Source organism: Cibotium barometz, chromosome 13, assembly GCF_041138505.1.
Source record: "Cibotium barometz isolate CiBa-2024 chromosome 13, ASM4113850v1, whole genome shotgun sequence".
Classification (NCBI taxonomy): Eukaryota; Viridiplantae; Streptophyta; class Polypodiopsida; order Cyatheales; family Cibotiaceae; genus Cibotium; species Cibotium barometz.
Window position 1 is genome coordinate 5,543,724 of NC_141058.1, and position 21,386 is coordinate 5,565,109.

At 47.6% G+C, this 21,386-nt stretch overlaps 1 protein-coding gene across 1 annotated transcript in view; it reads right to left on the bottom strand.

Annotated features, from left to right (window-relative positions):
* LOC147632304 (putative ion channel POLLUX) overlaps positions 1–21,386 on the bottom strand; it is an 86,269-nt gene that overhangs the window by 19,773 nt on the left and 45,110 nt on the right. The window contains exon 10 of the mRNA XM_086807120.1: positions 15,419–15,511. Coding sequence (XP_086663246.1) covers positions 15,419–15,511 — 93 coding nt within the window. The remainder of the gene's footprint in view (positions 1–15,418; positions 15,512–21,386) is intronic.

The window sequence follows — 21,386 nt, forward strand, 5'->3', positions numbered from 1 at the left end:
ATGTTTGGTACAGCCTTGCTACTGATAGGACAGGGGACAGGGAATCCATGACAGAGATGGATAGTACCCTTGGATGGTAGAGGGGGTTTGTACAGGTGTGTCAACTGTATGGTATGCTGTGCTGTGATACTCTTTTGAGAGACAGTTTGGGAGTCTGTGTTGTGATGCAAGAGCACTGGATGTGTCAGTGTGTGATGTTGTTCATAGTGTGAGAGGCTATGGATGGTTGAGGCAGCCTTGATCATGGGAGAAAGCTTCTGTATGCAGACTCAATGTGAGAGAGTCTTTCGATGCGAACAATGGCTGGACTTGTTTGTGGATGCCGTGTGGACAAGAAGCCAGATGCAGGTTCTTTGCAGGCTTCACGAGTTCTACTGCGACGGCTGAGTTCCCAGCCCTATATTGTCATCAAAGCTCTTTTAATCAATTAAAGAAATACCGCAAGGGGCGCCACTGCAATTTGGGGCCAATCGGTGTCCGTGTACTATTTGCAGGAGCACTCTAGCTACCCCTGTTTGTTTTCCTTTTCTAGGTCCTCAATGGTGTTGAAGTGTTCTATGTGCGAGTGTTTGTTTTCACCGCCCTTTGCTCTCTGAAGGCCGGTTTACAAGGTTCCGTTGCCGGGACACATCGTCGACTTTCTCAAGGAGGCGAGTCCGTGGTTGCTTTGGTCGGGACAATCGCCAACTTTCCTAAGGGGGGCAAGCTCGTGGTTGTCTCATGAGAGTCACATCAAAAGCTTCAACATGAGGAAAGTGAAAAGGAAGTGCAGGATACAGTACAGGATTTTGTGTCTTTGCCTATATGAGGTGAAGAGCAAGAGCTGAAGATGAAGTTCAGGAGAAAAGACACTAAGGACAAGAAGTAGTCGGCCAGGAACTAGAAGCAGTTGAAGTGTTATGGTGCAGGAGATGCGTTGAAGGCTATGGCTTTGGACAGTTTGTCACCAGTGGTATCTTCATAGAGGCTTCATGGGTTCGGAAGACAGTTTCTTTCTATGTTTAGCAGTGGTGATTTACTATGCTTCATCGAGAACTTGTGCTTACCACTTGGGTGGAGTGCAAGCAGGTTTTGCGTGCCTAAGGATGTATCAGATGAGGCTCAGATGGAAGTGGAGGAACTTGACGAGGTTCTTATTCCTGAGCATATACTGGCACATAAGGAAAGAAAGGTACAGGGTAAGGTTTCCCGTCGCTATCCTGTGAAGTTCAAGAGCTGTTCACTGATGGATACGAAGTGGATGGAGGAGGTTCACTGATGGATGCGAAGTGGATGGACGAGGGTGACTTAGCACATTCACCTCAGGAGTTGCAGCTTTATCCTGATGCCTATGAGTTGGAGTCGACTCTTGTTACGGCTCATTCAGGTTCAGCAGAGCATAGGTCTGGAGCATTGCCTGATGCTCAAGAGGGGGGTAGCACCTCCGCTCCCTTGTTGTTACAGACAGGCTCATTTGTTATCTAGGAGTCGCTTGGTGACATCTTTGTATTCACCCGAAGGTACTGAGGCTGACAGTACATCTGCTTATGGGACTTCTATGATCTTGTGTTCTAGACACATGAGATGGTAAAGTTGGGTATGGTTCACAGTCGCGCGCACCTTGAACTCTAACTTCAACTATGGATAACTCTATGGAGGACATAAGTCTTGCGAGCAGTCCTAGAGTTGGTTTGGTTCATGGAAATATGGATCGAACTCTATTTGTGCATGTATGCATACACTTTTTGAGGTAGAGGTATTTTTGTATTCTGGTGCCATTGGATCCTGGTACCATTGGGAATACATTGGGAAATACTCTGCATTGTGTTGAGTGCTGCATGTATGTTGGTATGATACATCAAGTGCTTTATTATGTTCATGGGTGTAACTCCTGCGGGATGGCCATGAGACATATGTGGGAAAGTACTTACTGGATGTAGTGTTTGAATGCATTGAGTGCTTGCATATGTTCATGTTGTACCATCAGTCGTGGGTCCTGCGGGATGCCCATGGGCGTAAGGCTTGCGAGCAGCCCTTAGACTGTTACTTTGGAGTAGGTAGAGCATTTTGAGGACCATATTGTTTGCGAATGCATATATGTGTCATGCATATGTTTGTCATATGTAGAATGATGCATGGTTTTGTTTTTGGCTAACACAGTTAACGTGTTTCCATTTGGTTTTAGACTTTTGCTGTAGGTTCTGAAGGAACAAGCAAGAGGACAGTGTGGCTTATTGTGCAGGATGATTGTTCTATCATCCAGATGCATTGGAAGGCCATTGTTTTTGCCATATGGGGTGTCTTTGCTCATGAGATGCTTTACTGTGCCATTGAGTGCAATCGAGGACGCTTGCCATTTTTCAAGAGGGGGGTATGTCACGACCCTGTGTTTTTCTCTGGACAAGATGCAGGTGTGCACGAGGACATGGTGGACAGTGTGAATGGCATCAGGTGGGAGTGAAGATGGAAGCCCATGTGTGGATAACCCCATGTGTGAAAGGGGGCAAAGAGATTTTAGCTTAAAAGGTTTAAAAACCTTTAAAAATTATTAAAAAGCCCTTCATTAAAGATAATCGTGGCCCTTATGCTATTTTGGGGTCACGTGTGCTTTTTAGGAAAAAGGAGGGGCTGCCAGGAGGAGAGGCGCCTAACTCTTGTTGGGGGTGTGCTTTTTCGCTAAGAAGGGCTGGTCGCCTGAAGACCCATGGGCTGGCTTTTCCGTTGGAAAGCGGGCTGCTTGGCTGGGCGCACAGAGCTGCACGCTGAACATCCTCTGTTATGCTCGTGTTGAGGGCGGGGCAGGAGATACAGAGGCTACAGGCGGCTGCAGGACAGCAGGCGCACAGAGCTGGGCGTGCTCTCTCTCTCTTTTCCTTGCCACCAGGTGGGCTGGATTTCAGGCGCAGCATACAGGAGGCTGGACTGTGTGTTGCTTGGGCAGTTTTCAGGGCACCTATTGATAGGAGAAAAAGCGCATGGCTGCAGGCACTTTTCTATCTTTTTCTTGGTGCAAAAGCGGAGGACTGGGCTGAAGCTGTGGCCCATGCTCTTTTCTCTCTCTCTCTCTCTCTCGCTTGGTGCTCAGGAGGGCTAGACTGCAGGCGCTCAGGGTTGCGTGCTCTTCTCCTGAGTGGAAAGGGGCTGGTTTCTCTTGACACAAAGGTGGACAAGGGCTGTTTTTCCATGAACATAGACATCATGCCGATGGCGTTCAACTGATGGAACTTTCAGCTTCTCTATGCTTTGGTTCGGGACTGTTTTGGGACAGATTATGGGCTGTTTTTGTTTGGCTGCAAATTCAGCTATGTGCTTGGGTTTTTGGCTACAAGCACAGGTCATTTGGTTATGTTTCTTGGCATGGGAGTGAAGCAAGCTCGCATGGCTGCATGCTCATAGAGCAGATTGTTTTTCTCTTGCTAGAAAGGAACAGTGGGACCTACAGTTATGGGCATCTCTATGTTGCCAGATGTTTCATGAGGGAAGAGGTAACTAGATGTATGGAAACAGGACAGAAGTTTCAAAGGGAAACAGGCCTAAGGGTTTCATGTGGAAACAGGTCGTAGGTTTTCTCGAAGAGACATGTTTTTGGGTTTCTCCAGGAGAAAGGTCACATGCAGGCATAAGGTACAGGAGTGGACACATGTTTAGTACAGCCTTGCTACTGATAGGACAGGGGACAGGGAATCCATGACAGAGATGGATAGTACCCTTGGATGGTAGAGAGGGTTTGTACAGGTGTGTCAACGGTATGGTATGCTGTGCTGTGATACTCTTTTGAGAGACAGTTTGGGAGTCTGTGTTGTGATGCAGGAGCACTGGATGTGTCAGGGTGTGATGCTGTTCATAGTGTGAGAGGCTATGGATGGTTGTGGCAGCCTTGATCATGGGAGAAAGCTTCTGTATGCAGACTCAATGTGAGAGAGTCTTTCGATGTGAACAATGGCTGGACTTGTTTGTGGATGCCGTGTGGACAAGAAGCCAGATGCAGGTTCTTTGCAGGCTTCACGAGTTCTAATGCGACGGCTGAGTTCCCAGCCCTATATTGTAATCAAAGCTCTTTTAATCAATTAAAGAAATACCGCAAGGGGCGCCACTGCGATTTGGGGCCAATCGGTGTCCGTGTACTATTTGCAGGAGCACTCTAGCTCCCCCTGTTTGTTTTCCTTTTCTAGGTCCTCAATGGTGTTGAAGTGTTCTATGTGCGAGTGTTTGTTTCCACCGCCCTTTGCTCTCTGAAGGCCGGTTTACAGCGCGATAAGAAGTAACTGGGAGTAAATCTTCCCAAAACTTCTTGTTGTAATTCTCAAGATTCTCACATTTCGATGCATCCAACTTATGCCATGCTGTTATTACATCCACCTCAAATGGAGCCACATGGAAGAGAATACCTGTTTAAACTGTACCCAAGTAAATGGTGCTATGCCCTGTAAAAGAAGAGTGGACCACCATTGCAATGCATTGCCCTTGAGAAAATCGCAACCTTTCTCACTTTCGGGGATTCTGTGTAATTTCCACCAGAAAAAGCAGCATCGAACTATTGTAAAAAGGTAAGAGTCTTGAGCCTGTCTTTGGCCCCACTAAATTGTCAAATTTCACCGCATCTCCCCCTTCCTTTTGTCCCTTTTGTCCCCTCAACACATGGGGTTATTTAAATACCTTGTCCCCTCCACACATGGGGTTATTTAAATACCTTGTCCCCTCCACACATGGGGTTATTTGAATAAAACATTTGCCCCAAGTATGAACCTTAAACATATATCTTGCTCACCGACCACCATGCTCACACTTACGCTACACAAATTCACAGGGTCGTGACAGATTCTGTGTCGGAAAGGATCAGAGGGATGTCAGTTACAATCAGTTGTGCATCTAGGGGGATCAACTGGTGAGATAGAAGGGTTGTTATAATCTTTTTGGATTCAACGGAAGTAGATTTGAGTCAAGTCTGACAGTCAGGAGACTGATAGAAGTCAGCAGTTAGACAGTCGGGTTTGCGGGTTGATTAATCATTTAGAGTAAATTACAAGTTGATTGTAATCAGTTGAATGTCTTTAGGGGGGAATTCTTTTGTGATTTGAGTGTTTAGATGGACTAGAGGTGTTAGAGGACTCAAAGCTAAGGAAGTCTGATCTAGTTGAGTCAGCTGTCAATCGTTAGCTGTCAGAAATCAGTTCAATCAGACCAGTCAAATAAGTGTCAGCTACAATCAACAAAGAGTTTTTGATCAATAACTCTTTGAGGTTTGAGCAACCTAAGGGTCAGGGAGAGTCAGCAAACAAAAAAGAGAAGTTTCTGATTTAATTATGACACCTGAGTCGGCTAGATCTGTCTGTCAGCAAAATCTGAATCTGACAAGTTCAAACGGAAAGATGTCAGCAGAAGGTCCGCAGAGCATCAAGAGAGTGTTCAGCGTGGTTTTGGGGTTGAGGTAATCTGAAGCTGGAGGACAATTAAAGAGCCTAGAGGACATATTTCCAACCGGAGTCAGTGTCAGCCTCCCGAATTAGTTTGCAGTCGGCTCGGTGTCAGCTAGAAGGATTCACGTCAGCACGAATCAAGATAGGCTCAGAAACACCATCAACAATAGTGAAAATGTCTTGCCTCCAATCAGGAATGGGTGCATAATCCCTAAAAGAGGTGAGAATGAAATCTTGCTGAAATGTGGCCTTTTGAATCATGAATGCAAATTGTTGAACCTTATGAGATATATGAATATGAACATCGAGTGTGAACCCGTCTACGTCCAAATGATGGGGTACAAGTGTACAACTCATCTTCTTAGCCAACTGAGGAGAAATGGCATCCTCAGAGTTGCCCATATCGAAGAGGACAATGAATTGTTGTCCCTTCATTGTGCCATAAGCATGAATGAGGACTTTCTTCTCCTCCTCAACCTCACTCTCTTTATCGTCAAATACCACTGTGGGTACTGCGTTTAAGGTAGGTAAGAGTTGCATGGCATTGGTGGCCTATGTGGGAGGTGTAGATGCAGCTATGGCGGTGGCTACTGTGGAGGCAAAGGTCTTGGAGGCTTGTACAGCCTGCCACTTGGTACAGTCTTTCTTACCATGCCCCACCATGTGGCAGAAGAAACATTTGTTCTCTCCCTTATACCGCATTTTCTGTTCTGGTTGGAGATATCCACCAGTAATGCCCTCCTTGGCCTTTTCGTCAAGTGTTTTCTTACGCGTGAAGTTTTTATCCTTCTTGCCTCCTGAGATGCTCTACGAATCTTTCTTATTGTCTTTGCTATTCTGAGCTCCCTTCCCCCCTTGAGATGATGGCTGTCACGTGGTAGATGACTGCTGTTGAGGAGCCTGGATCTCTTTGAGCTTACCTCCTTTCAGCATCATTTCCTAATTCTAAGCAAGAGTGAGAGCCCTAACATAGGACTGTGACTTGAAATTACTTCAGTAAACCTAATGTTATTATCCAGACCTCTAATAAACTGTTTCAACTTATCCTCCTCAAAAATACCTAACTGTTGTGCTGACGTGATTACTCTATTAGAGTATGTCAGTGAAGGGTGAGCCATTTTTGTGGAGGTAGAAACTGTTTTTTGAGGTCGGACACAAAGGTGTTCCATACATACTATGGAGCCCTTGTTAACGGGTCTACATGTAGACTCCACCAATCCTGCCACTAGGTGACTGCTTCCCCGGAAAGGTGAGATGCCGCCGGGTGGACTCGATCTTGAAGACCTGAAAGCTTAGGGAATGGAAAATATGCTACAAATTGATGAATGAATTGCATGGTTGCACCATGATTGACTTACCATCATACTTACTGGAGTTCGGTTGATCATGCTCCGTGGTGGTTGGGGTGGTGGAGGAACTTGCCCCATGGTGCACCAAGGTGGGGAGAAGATAGCATATTTACCAGCTATCAACTACTTGTTTTGGAGTTGCATAGCATCACGTTCAAGCCTTACTCACGTAGCTTGGTCTGCCTGTCTTTGGTCTTCTTCAGCCTTGCATTTAGCATCCTCACGTCAAGCTTCTTTGGCCCGTCGTTCTTTCACCTTTTTGGTGTCTTCTTTTTGCCGTTCTTGCTCCATGATGAGGAACAATCTTTCTAGTTATTGTTGGAACTCCTCAATCTATGCAAGAAAGACATTTACATGTGTGTGTGACCCTGGCAAAGCATGTGCAGGCTAACCACTGTAATGTGTGTGAGTGTGTTGGAGTTGGGGACATTTAACCCTAAAGCTATGTATATAAGACTATAAGTAGACTCACATTTTGAAGTGAGCGGAACCTTAATGTAATTCAACATTGAAGTTGGATAAGGCTCTCACACGTTTTGAAGCTCCTTGCATGTTAGCATCTCCTTTCATGAATTCTCTCAAGCCCACTCACTTTCTCTACATGGTATCAGAGCACCCTGATGAAGAGAGAAGCAGATAGAGAATTTGTGGATGAAATTGGAGCAAATCTGTGTGGTGAAGAATTGCTGATTTTGGAATCCCTGGATCTGTGTGGAGATGGAGCCTACTTGAAGAGCAACGTGGAGAGAAGCTTGGAGCTGTTGAAGAAATCCGCTCAAATCTTTTGATCTGCAAGAAGACTATGTGGAGCACCTATGTGAACAGCTGGGGTCATCGATCTGCTGCTAAAGGAGGCTGTGGCAACAGCAGGTCATGAATCAGCGAACTGTTGAGTGACCAGCAGTCAGAGCCTTAAAGAATACCTGCAGTAGAAGGAGCGTAGTATACAGTGGGCTGGATCGAAGTAGCGGTACCTGTAGCAAAGCACCCGCAGCACAACACGCACTGCAACGAAGAAGAACAGAGCAGCAAACAAATATACTAGCAAAGCAGAGCAGTAGCAGTTGGAAAGATCTTGAAGAATCTGCTCTAAAAAACGCCTGTAGCAGCAAACGAAGTGAGTAGCACTGCAGTTTGTGTAGTAGATAAGCAACATCAAAAAGCGTAGCGAATGTCTACAGCAGCACAAAACACGAAGCTGAAGCAGCAGGCAGCAACTAAGGAATCAGAGTAGCAGTAGCAAAAGCAAGCAACGTGGAGCCATTCGGATTTACAGAGTAGCAACTACAAGCAAAGCTGGCACAAGCGTAGCACAGTAGCAACAAACTAAATAGTGCAAAGCTACAACAGCAGCGCAACAGCAAGTGGAGCAAGCGCAGCAGCAGCCAGCAGTGCACCCTCTGCAAAGCAGTCTGCGCAATAGAAGCCATTTGTGAGAAGCACAGGTTCAAGGGAGCTAAAAGCAGCATAAATCTCATGTGTGGGCCTGCCAAGACGCACAACAAGCCTGGACAGCAAAAAGCAGGGCCTGAAAGCCTGCAACTTTCGTGCAAAACGACATGAAGCCTAAAGACAGCCTGCAAGGTCTTTGTGAAGGGCCTGGAGAACTCATGTGAGAGTTGAGAAGCTGTGTGGGCCTGCAACAACATGAAGCAGCATCAACTCAGCAAGGAGAACATGTTAACAAGGTATTTTGCAGCCTTGTGATTTTTTAGTTTTGTCTATGAAAGAGGTGCAGCTGTTTATCTCTCTCTTTCTATCCTCTCTGTACAACCTCAAGCAGCAGGAACTTGACAATCTGTGCGCCAAAGCATAATAAAGGAGCTATCATTAAGTACCATTAAGCCCTTTGATGGAGAGAGTTTCCACACATGGCAGACGCAGATCAAGTACTTGTTGATGTACAAGGGATTGTGGCCTTATGTGAAGGGCACTAAGCAAGTTGATCTGAGTGATACGGATGAAGTGGATCCAGATGAGCAGGCCACGGCTGTCATAGCCCTGAATTTGCACCCCAAGCTTATTCACTTGGTGGCAGGGTCTATGTCCTCAAAGGCGGCATGGGATGAAATAGAGCAGCTGTACAGAGCAAGAGCCAAGCACTCTCGGATTGCTCTAAAGGTCAAGTTGTTTGGCCTACGGTTTTCCGAGGAGGAGAAACTTAGCGATTTCATCAATGAGCTACATAGCATCACCACTCAGCTGGCCTCCACCGATGCAAAGGTGGAAGAGGAGGATGTAATTGCAGTGCTTTTGAAAAGCATGCCCGAGCTGTATGAGAGCCTAGTCACAAAATTGAAGCATCTTCCCGATCCTACACTGGACGGCATCATTAGTGCCTTGCTTGATGAGGAGAGGAGCATCAAGGCAAAGAGGGGAGACACAGCATCGTCATCGACATCCTCTCGGGGCAAGCCCTATCCATGGGTCATGGTAAGAAGGTCTCAAGCTTGATCAAGTGTACCTATTGTAAGAAGATTGTCACGATGAAGCTCGTTGCTTCTTGAAAGATCCATCACTCAGGAAGTGTAACACTTGTGGAGAGATTGGCCATCTTGCACGGGATGTGAGTAATTATGCAAGCACTTCGCAGGATGACAAGGATGGACTCCTCTAGCAGGAAGAGGAGCATGGATGCATGAACCATTGGGCTTTGGACACATGTGCTCTACACAAACAATCTAGTCTTGTATGCTATTGGAGGATGATTGTGCAATGCTCATCATAGTGTCACATGTTGGCATTGAGAGGGGGTGTTGGAACTCCTCAATCTATGTAAGCAGACATTTACATGTGTGTGTGGCCCTGGCAAAGCATGTGCAAGCTAACCAATGTAATGTGTGTAAGTGGGTTGGAGTTGGGGACATTTAATACTAAACCTATGTATATAAGTAGACTCACATTTTGAAGTGAGTGGAACCTTAATGTAATTCAACATTGGAGTTGGATAAGGCTCTATCTCTCCCTCACACGTTTTGAAGCTCCTTGCATGTTTGCATCTCCTTTCATGAATTCTCTCAAGCCCACTCACTTTCTCTACAATTATGAGAGCTCTTTTGGCTTTTCAGCTGCTTTTTTGGCTTTTCAAGCCTCCTCCTTAGCTTTTATTTCTTTGGTTTTTCCTGACCGCAGTTTTACCATCCACCAAATACTCTCACTTTAGGGTAGCCAAGTTGGGTTACAACCTACAGCTATGATATCAATGTAGCATGCAATAGGTTGATCGTCGTAAAGTGCAACAAAGCCTTCTTTATACCCATGAGTTTATGCAAAAGAGCGAGAGAGAAGATAGATAGTCAACACAGTTTTGGGTCCCAATTACCCATTGAAGGGCTCCCCTGCAAGCAAGAGTATTTGCTTTATATTTCTTTGGAGAACTTTGTACAATGCATATGAAAGATGACCGAGGTCTACCAAACACAAGGATGCAGTAGACCGAACGCAGGCTGAACCATATGTTGTCCAAGCTCCTTTGAATAGCTCTTCGATGACCACTATGCAAACCTTGAACTGAGGGATGCACATATGTTGGCTGAATGCTGAAGAATGCTCTTCGCAGAAGCCTTGGGGCTGTAGCACAATCAAGTGCTGAATGCTGAATTTATGCTCAAGAAGCCGTAGGGTCTAGACACGTAACTCCTCTTGTACTGCTATAGACTCATTTTATGAATGATGACTTATGATGTGGGCTGGGAGATTGCTTATATATGACTTTATGCTGCTGGTTGACCGATATAGCTGCTGTCGGCCTGTTTTGATGGGACAAAACTGCCTTTATGCTAGCATTTAATGCTGCATAGGCTGTCCCTTGCGCCTTGCCAATGCTGGCCGACTGCAACACTTCACACCTGCTGCCCTAGCCAGTTTTGATGCTGGCCGACTGTTGTATGGAGGATCATGTAGGCTGCCGACTGGCTGCCTATGCCATCCATGGGCATGGGCTAGCCTTTGGCTGGCCCGTAGGCATGCTTCATATGCATCTATATGTGTAAACTTCTACATGCTTGCTAATGCACGGTCTAAAGCTAAGGTTGACTTCTACATGAACCTATCTGATAAATTCTCCAAGTGGGTAAGAGAACTCAACACATGCAAACTCTCTATGGCTATGGAGACTCACCTATGTAGCTCGTGCCTTACATGTCCCGGACAAGGGCTCACAATGGGGTCACGGGATATGACAAATATTCCTAAAAGGTAATCCTATTGTATACATGTTGCACTGATGTAGAGCCAGTGTGTCAAATAGCACTCTAGTGCAGGATGCATGTGACACCTTAGGCTACGGGCCCTCTATGCGCCGGGAAGGAGGGTCCCACTCGAACTGAATTGGTTACTGACTGGCCCGTCGAATCTCTTGTTGACTCTACGTCTGGATCTTGAGGCAAATGCGAGTAATGGTTCGCAATGGGAACACCATTACCTTCGGGGCCCTTGCCAGGACCTATGCCAAGTGACTCCTGGCCATGTGAACTGGCTCCATTGTTGTCAAGGCCGGCCGCCGGTGGGCTGCCACCATTGCTTGGAGGACGACTGCTACAGATGAGCCTGCTGGGGAGTAGATCCCCCATCTGCCATCGTGGGTAAGATGCATCCTCATACACCTCTTGGGGCCACGGGGCAACGCCACATCTTGTGGCCCGAGGCGAGGGCAGTCTCCTGGTTGGTCGCCCTGGCCTGAGGGGTGGTCCGGGGCAGGGTCACTTGGGGTGCATGGCCGGCACTCTACGCACAGGTAGGTCCAAACTTGATGCCCCATCTGATGGCATATGAAACACTGTACAAGGAGTCCAAAGAACTCCACCCGCTGCTGAAAACGAGAGCCCTCGAGCCAAGGAATCAAGAGGAACTAGGAAAGGTTCTCAAGCGAGGCTATGAGCACCCGGATGGACAGTAGACCGCTGCCCTCACGACCATCGAAGTTGCTGTCTGCGGAGTCTCAATGACCTACCCAAAGGTGTTGCCGAGCGCATGAAGAAGGTTGTGGTTCTCTTTGGGAAGGCCTAGGAAGCAAACTTTAACTTGGAAACCTAATGCAGATGCCACAAGATTAGAGTCAGACGAGAAGCCGTGGTGCGAGCGAAGTACGCATGAGTATTGCATAACGCAACCGGGCTCTGTAGCAAGGTCCACCAAAGAAGCATAGTCAAATACCACCTAGATGTACCTCTTTCCCACCAGGGAAGGAACTCGATATGAAGAAGGTTGTGGTTCTCTTTGGGAATTTCCATGTTAACCCTTGCCAGAGACCTCTAAGGCGTCAATGCCAACTAACCGTATCATTTTCACCTCCTTTGGGCCACAAGCACCGGAATGGCCGGAATTCACTTGAAGCCATGTATTGTATATTTTACGTATGTGCTCGCCGCCGCTTGTCTATTAAAGACACACCATGAGATCTTAGGTGGAGAGTACTATTTGTGGATTAGGTGTTTGCACAAGCTAGAGTGGCCGAATGAGCCCTAGGACCTAATTTTCAACTTTGGGCACCCAAGAGTGTAAACCCTAGTAGCTACACATAAGAGGCAAAATGTAACTCTCACCACTCATTCTTTTATGTATAAGCTAATAGAGTACTCTTCTTCTATACTCTCCTGTACTATTACTTGCTTGCCTTCTGCTTGTTTGAGCTCTTATGTAGAGTGAGTGTATATGATTGAGTGGTGAGGAGGGTTGAGCTTCCATTAGAGTGCGGCGGCAACTAGCAGTGGCGGAATGGAGTTTTCGGGTGCAAACTGCACGAAAACATTGTCTCCTACAAGAATCCCGAGCAACCAACTTTCACAAGGTGAGTGCCACACCCCGACTATGCATTTGTGTGCTAGGCCACAGTAAACTGGTATATCGATTGAGCTTTCTATGCTCCCGAGTGTGGTTGGGCAAAGCCCCACGACATTGGGCTGTTCCCTTTGTTCTTTCTATGGCACCAAGGCTTCCCAGCCTAGGAAGCAAACTTTCGCTGGGAAACCTAACGCAGATGCCACAAGATTAGAGTCGTGCGAGAAGCCGTGGTGCCATCGAGCACAGTAGGCATGCGCATTGCATAACGAACCGGGCTCTGCAGCAAGGTCCGCCAAGGCAGCAGGGTCAAACTCCACTTAGATGTAGTGCTTCCCCAGGAAGGGAACTGGATATCAAAGATCCGTCCCAGCTCAATCAAAGCAGCTTGCAAGAGGTCCAAAAAAGGCCCCTGGCTGGTCTGCTACTGACGAGCTTGCAGACCACTTAAGAGGCTTGCAAAGAGGCAATGTTGGTTGACAAGATACCCTTCAGATAACTGGCAATGGAGGACAGTGTCTGTAGGGAAAGGTGAAGCAGCTGCCATGGAGTCCTCCGAAAGGGTAAAACCAGAAATCGAAATCCAATGCCAAATGAAAATTAAGTGAGGGCCCCAGCAGCAGATCAAAACAGGAGACCAAATCCGGGAGGAGAGGGGCAGGAGAGTGCAGGGATGCGGGAGCCGAACAAGAGGGAGGCATGGGGCGGGAAAAGGCTGCACAGAGCAAGAGGGGGGCTGTGCGAAGGAGGGAAAGGGCAGGAGGAGGACAGGAGCAGGAGGAGAGTGGGCAGGAAGCACCAGGAAAACCCGGGGGGGGGGGGGGGGGGGGGGGGGGGCGGGGGGCAGCTTGAGATGTCGAAATATCCAAGGGGACTCAAGTCTCAGCCATGAGAATATGTAACACGTTGGCAGACGTGACACCTAATCAACGCTAATCCTACTAAGCAAAACACACAATAGAGAAGACCATGTATACCTAAATTATTGTATAGAGGCGAGATATGAATACATACAATGAGTTCCATCTACCATGCAATGCAAGTCGTACATATGGCGCATATCTACCATATGCAATGCAAGTCGTGTTATTCTCTGGCTAAGAAATGCTGATGAGGACTGCAAATATGACGATCCAAATGCCTTAGCACTCCAGACACAGACATTGAATGATGCTCTACAATGACCCTCAACTTGCCCTTATGGAGTGGCTAGAGGGCTAGTCAAGTGCTAGGGTTGGTTGGTTGGCCGGCCAAGTGGGCCAACTGTGCATGACTAGATACAATGAACCCAAAAGCTGTCCACACTCGCTCATCCTTGGGTGCCCTGTTGTCAAGTATCTCGCTGCCCAAAACTCCAGTCCATATACCCAAACATGGTCTCTGATCTTGCCCAAAAGGCAGCTACACTAGTACCACACGACCATGGGCATCCTTGAGCGGGCATGCAAAGAGCATTCCCTCCTACTAAACTTGGAGCAGTGGAGCAGATCATGCACCTTTGCTTCACTTCTGATCCGGACTATCTGTAGATTGTGCTCCTTATCCACCATCTGTATCTCCAATAGTACCTCTAATGGATCTTCGATCACCAAGCACACTGGCTCTACCTTCAATAGTACATCTACCAGAGATACTAACTCTGCAACTGCACCTGAAAATGAATCTGAATGTGGAAACCACATCTTGGACAATTGCACCTCATCACTGTGTGTGAGAGCATCCTCCAGGAGCTCCTCTGGTCTTGGAAGCTCTGCCGTATAGTAGACAACACCCTCAGTTTTGGGCTATTCTTCAACCCATCCTGACTCCACTTTGGTACCTACCAATGCTGCATACTAGACATATATCGATTCAAGATTTTTTCGAAGATGTTGGGTATCTGTCTCAAGACACCATCAGGAACTACTCCTTGTTTGTTCCATGCTTGAAACTCTTCGGTCCTCTCAGTCAACAAGAGGAATCTGCCTACCTAAGACCAAACTACATGCATTAATCCTAACCCTACACCTATGACCCGATCTGGCTGCCAAATACCCAAACACATGCTCTAATGCTGACGCGGCTGCCTGCAAACCCACAAATCTAGACTTAGCTTGACTGGGGAAATCCTATTGCACATGCACAAAACTGGCTGCACATGCAAAAATTCAAACCCTAATTTGATTGCAAACGCAAAACAAAAACCCTAATTTGTCGTATATATGCACTTCCTACAAACCTTGATGCAAAAGGCATTGCCTAGGAAGAACCTAGAGCTTTGATACCAATAAAATTTGCCGTATGAATACACTTCCTGCAAACCTCAATGCAAAAGGCATTGCCTAAGAAGAACCCAGATGCTTTGATACCAATGTAGCATGCATGTGGAAGCATGATCTGATTAACGATAAGCAAAGCTGAGATTAACGATAGTCCTACTTAGCAAAACACACAATAGAGAAGACTTTGTAGACCTAACCTACTAATGTTGCCAAAACATGAATATATACAATGAGTTCCATGATCTACACTAAGATCTGTTGTGCATATCTACCATGCAGTGCAAGTTGTTCTGTCCTCGGCTGGGAAGAAACGCTCCAATGGGGATTGCAAATCTAATGATCCACATGCCTTAGCTCTCCAGACTAAGTAACGGATGAAGTTCAATAGTAGATTGATCAGCTTCAAAGTATCCAACCTCTTCTAGAGATGTAAAGCATGAATTCAACCACTCAAGCCATTTAGTATGTGATTGCTTATGTGGGATTCAAAGTTCTACACCCGTGGGCATGCGCACACATATACACCAAAACCTAGACAATACTGACTATTAAAGCATTGTACATACATAAATCGATTCCATGGTGTTTGTGTAATTTGAAACTTCACACAAATACATAAAGCAACAAAAGGAACCTGAATGTCACGAATCAAAAGAAGAGTTGCTAGGGAACGAGAGTCTGCAATCACAACATTTTCCTCCAGCTTTTCATCAGCAAGAATCAATATCTAGCATCAAAAACAAGAAAGTATTAGAAGAATTTCCCTGAAACATGATCGTGCTTGCTATCAAGAGCTCAACAATGATATTGGTAGCTCTACATGCATCCTGGTTATGCAACGAACATTAGCTCCAACATAAATGATTTTTTAAGAGATGGAGAAACAAATTGCTTGTTTGGCAAGGATATAGAAGGTTTGTAATTTGAAGAAATGATGGCCGCTAGGAATGCACACTGAAATAACTTCCATAAGTTTAAGGGACACAAATACAGGCATTCATAAGACTCCACGATTGCACTTCAACACGATGAGGGCTGAGGTAATTCTGCTTGTTGATTGAACTGGAGCCCTATCAATAATGCATGTTTCATGCACAGCATGTCGTAAAAAATGCAAGAGGCTAGAGCTAGGATTACACACTGAAAAAACTTCCACAATTTAAAGAAAAACACACATGAATATTCATATGGCATCGTGACTCAACTTCAGGGTTATGTGAACTGGCTCTGCTAGTTAATCACTAGGGACGTGTAAGCCCTATCAACAATATATGAGCCATTAACACACCATGTCATTAAGCTCATAAGTAGCTGCGGTGACAAAGAGGGTTTCTACAATCATTTGGAGGTTCATAATGCACTCACTGAGTGTAAATATTTGAGCTCAATTCGGGCCTTTGTTAAAGCTCTAACAATAAATCAAGCATTAAGTTCCTCCAGACAAGTCACTCAATACTCTTGTGTCGCTTTGATATCATAAATACATGTGAATCAACAAAGTGGAGGTTGCTTACAGAAAAGCGTGGTGTGCAAAACTCAGCAAATGCAATTCATGCCATCCATGCAGCCTGGAATATCTCGCACATGATAAAGAACACAGATTAAGCAGCAACATCCAATGTCTCCAAAGTGGCACATGATACCGCACATGAAGAAGCAATATTCACTAATGCAATTTGCACCTAGAAGAAACAACGGAAGAAGAGTCGCTTTAAGCATAGCAATCAAAAGCAGAGCAAGCAACTGCAAATACGTGAGCTTGGGCTGACAAGCTTGCAATATTCAAGAGACAAATTTAACTTGAGCAAGCCAAGCTACCTTGTCTTTTGACACACCTGAAATTGAAGGCCCAAGGTTAATTTTTCCATCACATACGGGATCACGTTCATTGCCTACACCCACTTGATTAACTGAAACTGTCAGCTACGGTGCCTTATCTGCTATATTGGACTGTAGAGTTTCACTCAGGAAACATCCACCAAAACCATGATTCGGTAGTAACACCAAGAGCAAAGGCAAACCAAACTTAGTCTTTGAGTTCACCACACTAGTGAATATGGTGGTTATTAAACCAAAAGTTCTAGAAAAATCAAAAGTTCCAAATCAAGTGTCTGAAGAACAGCCTTGATGAGAATCCATGGTATCTACAAAAGAGCCTGTCACATCATCAAGTATGGTATCAACACCCCCAATGATGTTTGAGGAAAATCCTTCAGCAGCTGAGTACATCAAGTGGACCTATCGAAAGACGCGTTTTAAGATTCACCAAAAGAATATCAAATCATACCCATCGCATTAGCTGGGGTAAAGTGTTCAGGTGACACAAATGGTTATCCAAATGCAGTGCACACATTTCCAATGGTGTGGCTCATTAAGTGGACAACTAAGCTTCCACATCTTCCATTAGCCATACCATCCACACCAGCCAAGTCAGTTCATCCCAGGTGGTTCTTTGCCATATTTTGTTGCCCAAATTTCCCTCTTGCTTTGGGAGCAACATAAGCAATAAACCTTGGCTAGTAGCAAGTGTTTCAGATTTAGAACAACAATTATAACCTAGATAAGTGCGACATCCAAATACTTGTTGCCAAAATTGGCAATCTCAGTTGGATGCATGGTTATCTTTGGGTGCGGCTACAGCTGACCGCTGCAGACAGAGTCAACCACATTGTTGTGCGTTATTTTGCACCGAGCCACTCCCCTTACACCGCACAGCATGGCCAGTCACCGTACTTACCATTGGGGATATTATGTTCTCACAGCTGGGGGAAGTCCTCTTGCTTGGGGACTTCACCGCGCGGGGATGGGAGTCAACAAATCCCACTACTTGATCTAGACGACCCTATTAGACTACAAGAGCTGGACATCACTGACGTGGAGTTATAGAGATCATCATAGGACCGTGAGGAGGTCATGGTGTATGGGAGACATTTCTTAGAGCTGGGAGCTACACATTTGTCCTTCATCCTCCATAGCTGCTGGTCTGCTAATCCTAAAGTTTACAAATGGTATCAAAGCCAGTTCATCTTGTTGCCGCCTATGTGGAGCACTACCACCTCAGAGCCACCTGTTGGTTGGTGCCATGCGCTGCCACTTTCGCCGCCAAAATCGGGCAGCACTAGTGTCGCGCGCACCATCGCCACCTGTTTTGTTGACAGCGCGAGTGCTCAAAGACCATTAACGCCACTGCTCCGCTTGGTCTCCTCCACTATTGCCACCGACACATGTTCGCCACCCTGCTCCACTCGCCTCTAGCATGTTGTTGTCAGAAAAGATGAACCCTCACCATGCATGGCTATGGTGTGCTTAATCCTAATTACTGTGATTAAGAAACACTAATCTTATGGTGAGTGCAACCTAATTAACAACATAATGATGATGAAAAGATTATGCTTACTAAGCTTAAGACTCAAGCACAATTTATTTACAAGATTGAGACTTGTACTCATAAAGAGGCTTGAGAACTTACTTCATGTTTCATTGCTTGAAATGGTCCCCTTTTTTATGAGAAGGTACATTCTTGTTCTTGTACATCAATGTGGGATAAGTCTCCACTCTTCTCTCTAGCTCACATGTCACAACACCCCTCCTTGTTGGTAACTTGACCTATCTTTGAGGCCTAGAGGTCAACTCTAAGAGTGAGATCCCCCCTTGATAGAGACTTGACCTATCTTTGAGGTCTAGAGGTCTCTTCTAAGAGTAGCGTTAAAAATTTTGGCTATTTCTTCTACCTTAGCTACATCATCGGTGCCAGAGGGTAGAATATACAATGATTTTAGAGAAGATTTTTGGAGCTAGAGGCATTATTTCTTGCCACAAAATAACCATCTTCCACATAGGTGTTTTCTTGATTCTGTTTGGAGTAGCAATGTTCTTCCAAGTGCCTAATCCTTCCATAAGCACTACAAATTCTTTTTGGTTTGCTTTTGTGAAACATCATTGTGTTCCTATCTTTTTTTCACTCAAATCGATTAGCGCTCGCTGAAGCTCCCGCACTCCCACCCCCTACTCGCGTTGCCTGCACGCCTCTACCCTCACCCTCCCTCGCACCCCCCTCCCCCCCCCCCGCCTGCCCTTGCTTCTGCGCCTCCCCTCTGCCTGCCTCTTTCGCGCTGAAGCTCGCCCCCCCTTCTTCTCGCCATCGCGCCCCCCTCCCCTCTTCAGCACCCAGTCCCCCCCCTCCGCCAGCCCTCTCTTTCCCCCCTCCTCTCCTTTCGCATTGCTTCTGCCCCCACCCCCTAGGGGTTCCCCCCCCCCCTTCCGCCAGCCCTCTCTTTCCCCCTTCCTCTCCTTTCTTCGCAGCCTTATCCCCTCCCCCCCTCCTTTTTTTTTTCCTGGTTTTTTTCCGCCCCCAGGGGGTTCTTCCCTTTTTGTTTAACCTTCCGCCTTCCCCCTCCACCCTCTGTGTGCAGCTAGCTTCTTGCAGGTCTCTCCGCATTCACTCTGCCTTCGCCATAGCTTCAGACTCTAATGGAGGCTCCTCTCGCCCCGCCACAGAGGGACTCTTCTGCAGCCCCCTCGACCGCCCCTGAGGATACCCCCATCAGGCTTTCTCTTTCGGCGGAAGAGGAAGCAAGCCTCGCCGCAGAGGTGGAACGTCTCCAGGCACATTCCACCATCTGCCGTATAGTCGGCACTCGCCCCAACAGAGGGGAGATCCGAGATCTTCTCCAGGCCCGCCTTCTTGCAGATGTGGGCAAGATCCTGGACGTTCAGCTACTAGGCCGTGGACACTACCAGATCGAGTTCGAGACTGCCCAGAGCGTGGCCCAGGTCCTAGCCATGAGTCCCCTTGACATCAGGGGCGCTCGGGCATTCTTCAGACCTTGGCAGGGCTTTGACCCAGCAGCGGCCGAGCAGGGAGAGCGCCTCTTCCATGTTACAGTTTGCTTCCCTGGACTCCGCTGCGAGTACCTTCCGCTCCTTTCGAGGCTAGGAGCACTGGTGGGCTCAGTGCTCGAGACTGGCCCCACTGCCGCTTCAGTGGTGGCTAGAGCAGTTGGGCTACCTTCGGTCAGAGTGTCGGTGCCTGACATCTCTTCCCTTCCGACGGTCATTCGGCTACCTCGGATAGGGGGGGATGGATTGATCAGAGAGTGGAGTTCTCGTGGCTCCCGAACCAGTGCTTTATTTACAGACAGGTCAGCCACCTGGCCAAGGCCTGCCCTCGCAGGAGACCCGACCTGTACCGCAGCAGACAGCAGGCCCCTGATGGCCCGCCCACAGATGCGGCTCGGCAGGCAGCCTCCGGGACACCTGCTCAGCCAACAGAGACCTCGGAGTGGCAGCCTGGTCAGGGGCGCCGTCGAGGGAGACAGCCCCAGCAGCATGCCCAGAGACCGATGCAGCAGCAGCCACAGTCTCAGCATCACTGGGTTCCCGTGAGGAACAGCTTTGCTCCGTTCCAGGAGGAGACACCAGTGCCGACTGAGGACCAGGAGATGCTAGCACCCCCTCCTTCGCCCCCGCCCCCCCTCCCCCGTCCCCCCCTTCCTCCTCGCTTCCACCTTCGCCTCCACCCGTCCCCGCTCCGGCTTCGGCAGCAGCTCCTTCCCCACTCCCTTCTCCCCCCCCTCCGCTCGCCTCAGCTACTCGGGAGGCCCTGGCAGTCCGCTGGCGTTCACCTGCAGTCCGGAGGGCTTTGAGCACCGACCTTGCTCGAGCACCGCAGAGGAGACTTACCATGCCAATCCGGGCTTCACGGATATCCTCTATCCGCAGTCGGCTGAGTCGTCTCAAAACTAGGCAGCGCTCGGAGGCTTTTGATTACTCCTTCACACGGCTCTTTGGAGCAGAGGGCCCCCATGAGCCAGCACCCATCAGAGTGCATGTAGTGATACCTCCGGCCCGCGGGGAGGAGGCACTTGATTCAGCGGTGGCCTTCTCATTCCCTCTTTGGGGCCCATGCGACCGAAAGTGGACTCTGGAGCTCGCTCTTAGCACTTTTAAGACTCAGGCAGTTGAGTTTTCTCATCATGTGAGCGATCTGGAGATGACAGATGTGATAGGCCGACTATGGGAGTTGGCTCATTTTTTTAGTGGCAGACTTAGCACGGGACCCTGGATATGTATGCATACACGAGGGTGCTCTGTCTGAGCGGGAGGCAGTCGCCATGGGACACAGCCCACTGGCGCCTGATCCAAGATTCTTGCAGCACACCGGATGGGCAGATTCGTAGCGCTCGGATGGGGACTATTCTCCATCCAAGCCGCTTGCGAAGGCCCGGCGCACAGCTGAGACAGCATCCACCTCAGCAGGTCATCCATGAGGATCATCTCATGGAATGTACAAGGCCTTGGCGGTGCACATTATATATGTTATCGTGGATGCTTGAGGCAGGAGCTGCAGAGATGCCTGATTGGGGGCAGTATTGCTATTTTGATGATGCAGGAGCACCATTTGGGTGAGAGCAGGATCCGGAGATATGGTTCGGTGATGCCTGGTAGATGGGACACCTTTTGGTCTGCAGGGTTTGGCCCCTTGGGTGGGCAGGGAGGAGTATGTATGGTCATTGCGGATGTATGGCGGCAGGCCATTGTGGATCGGGGGATCATAGTGCCTGGTAGAGCACAGAATGTCATTCTGAGGACGCATGATGAGC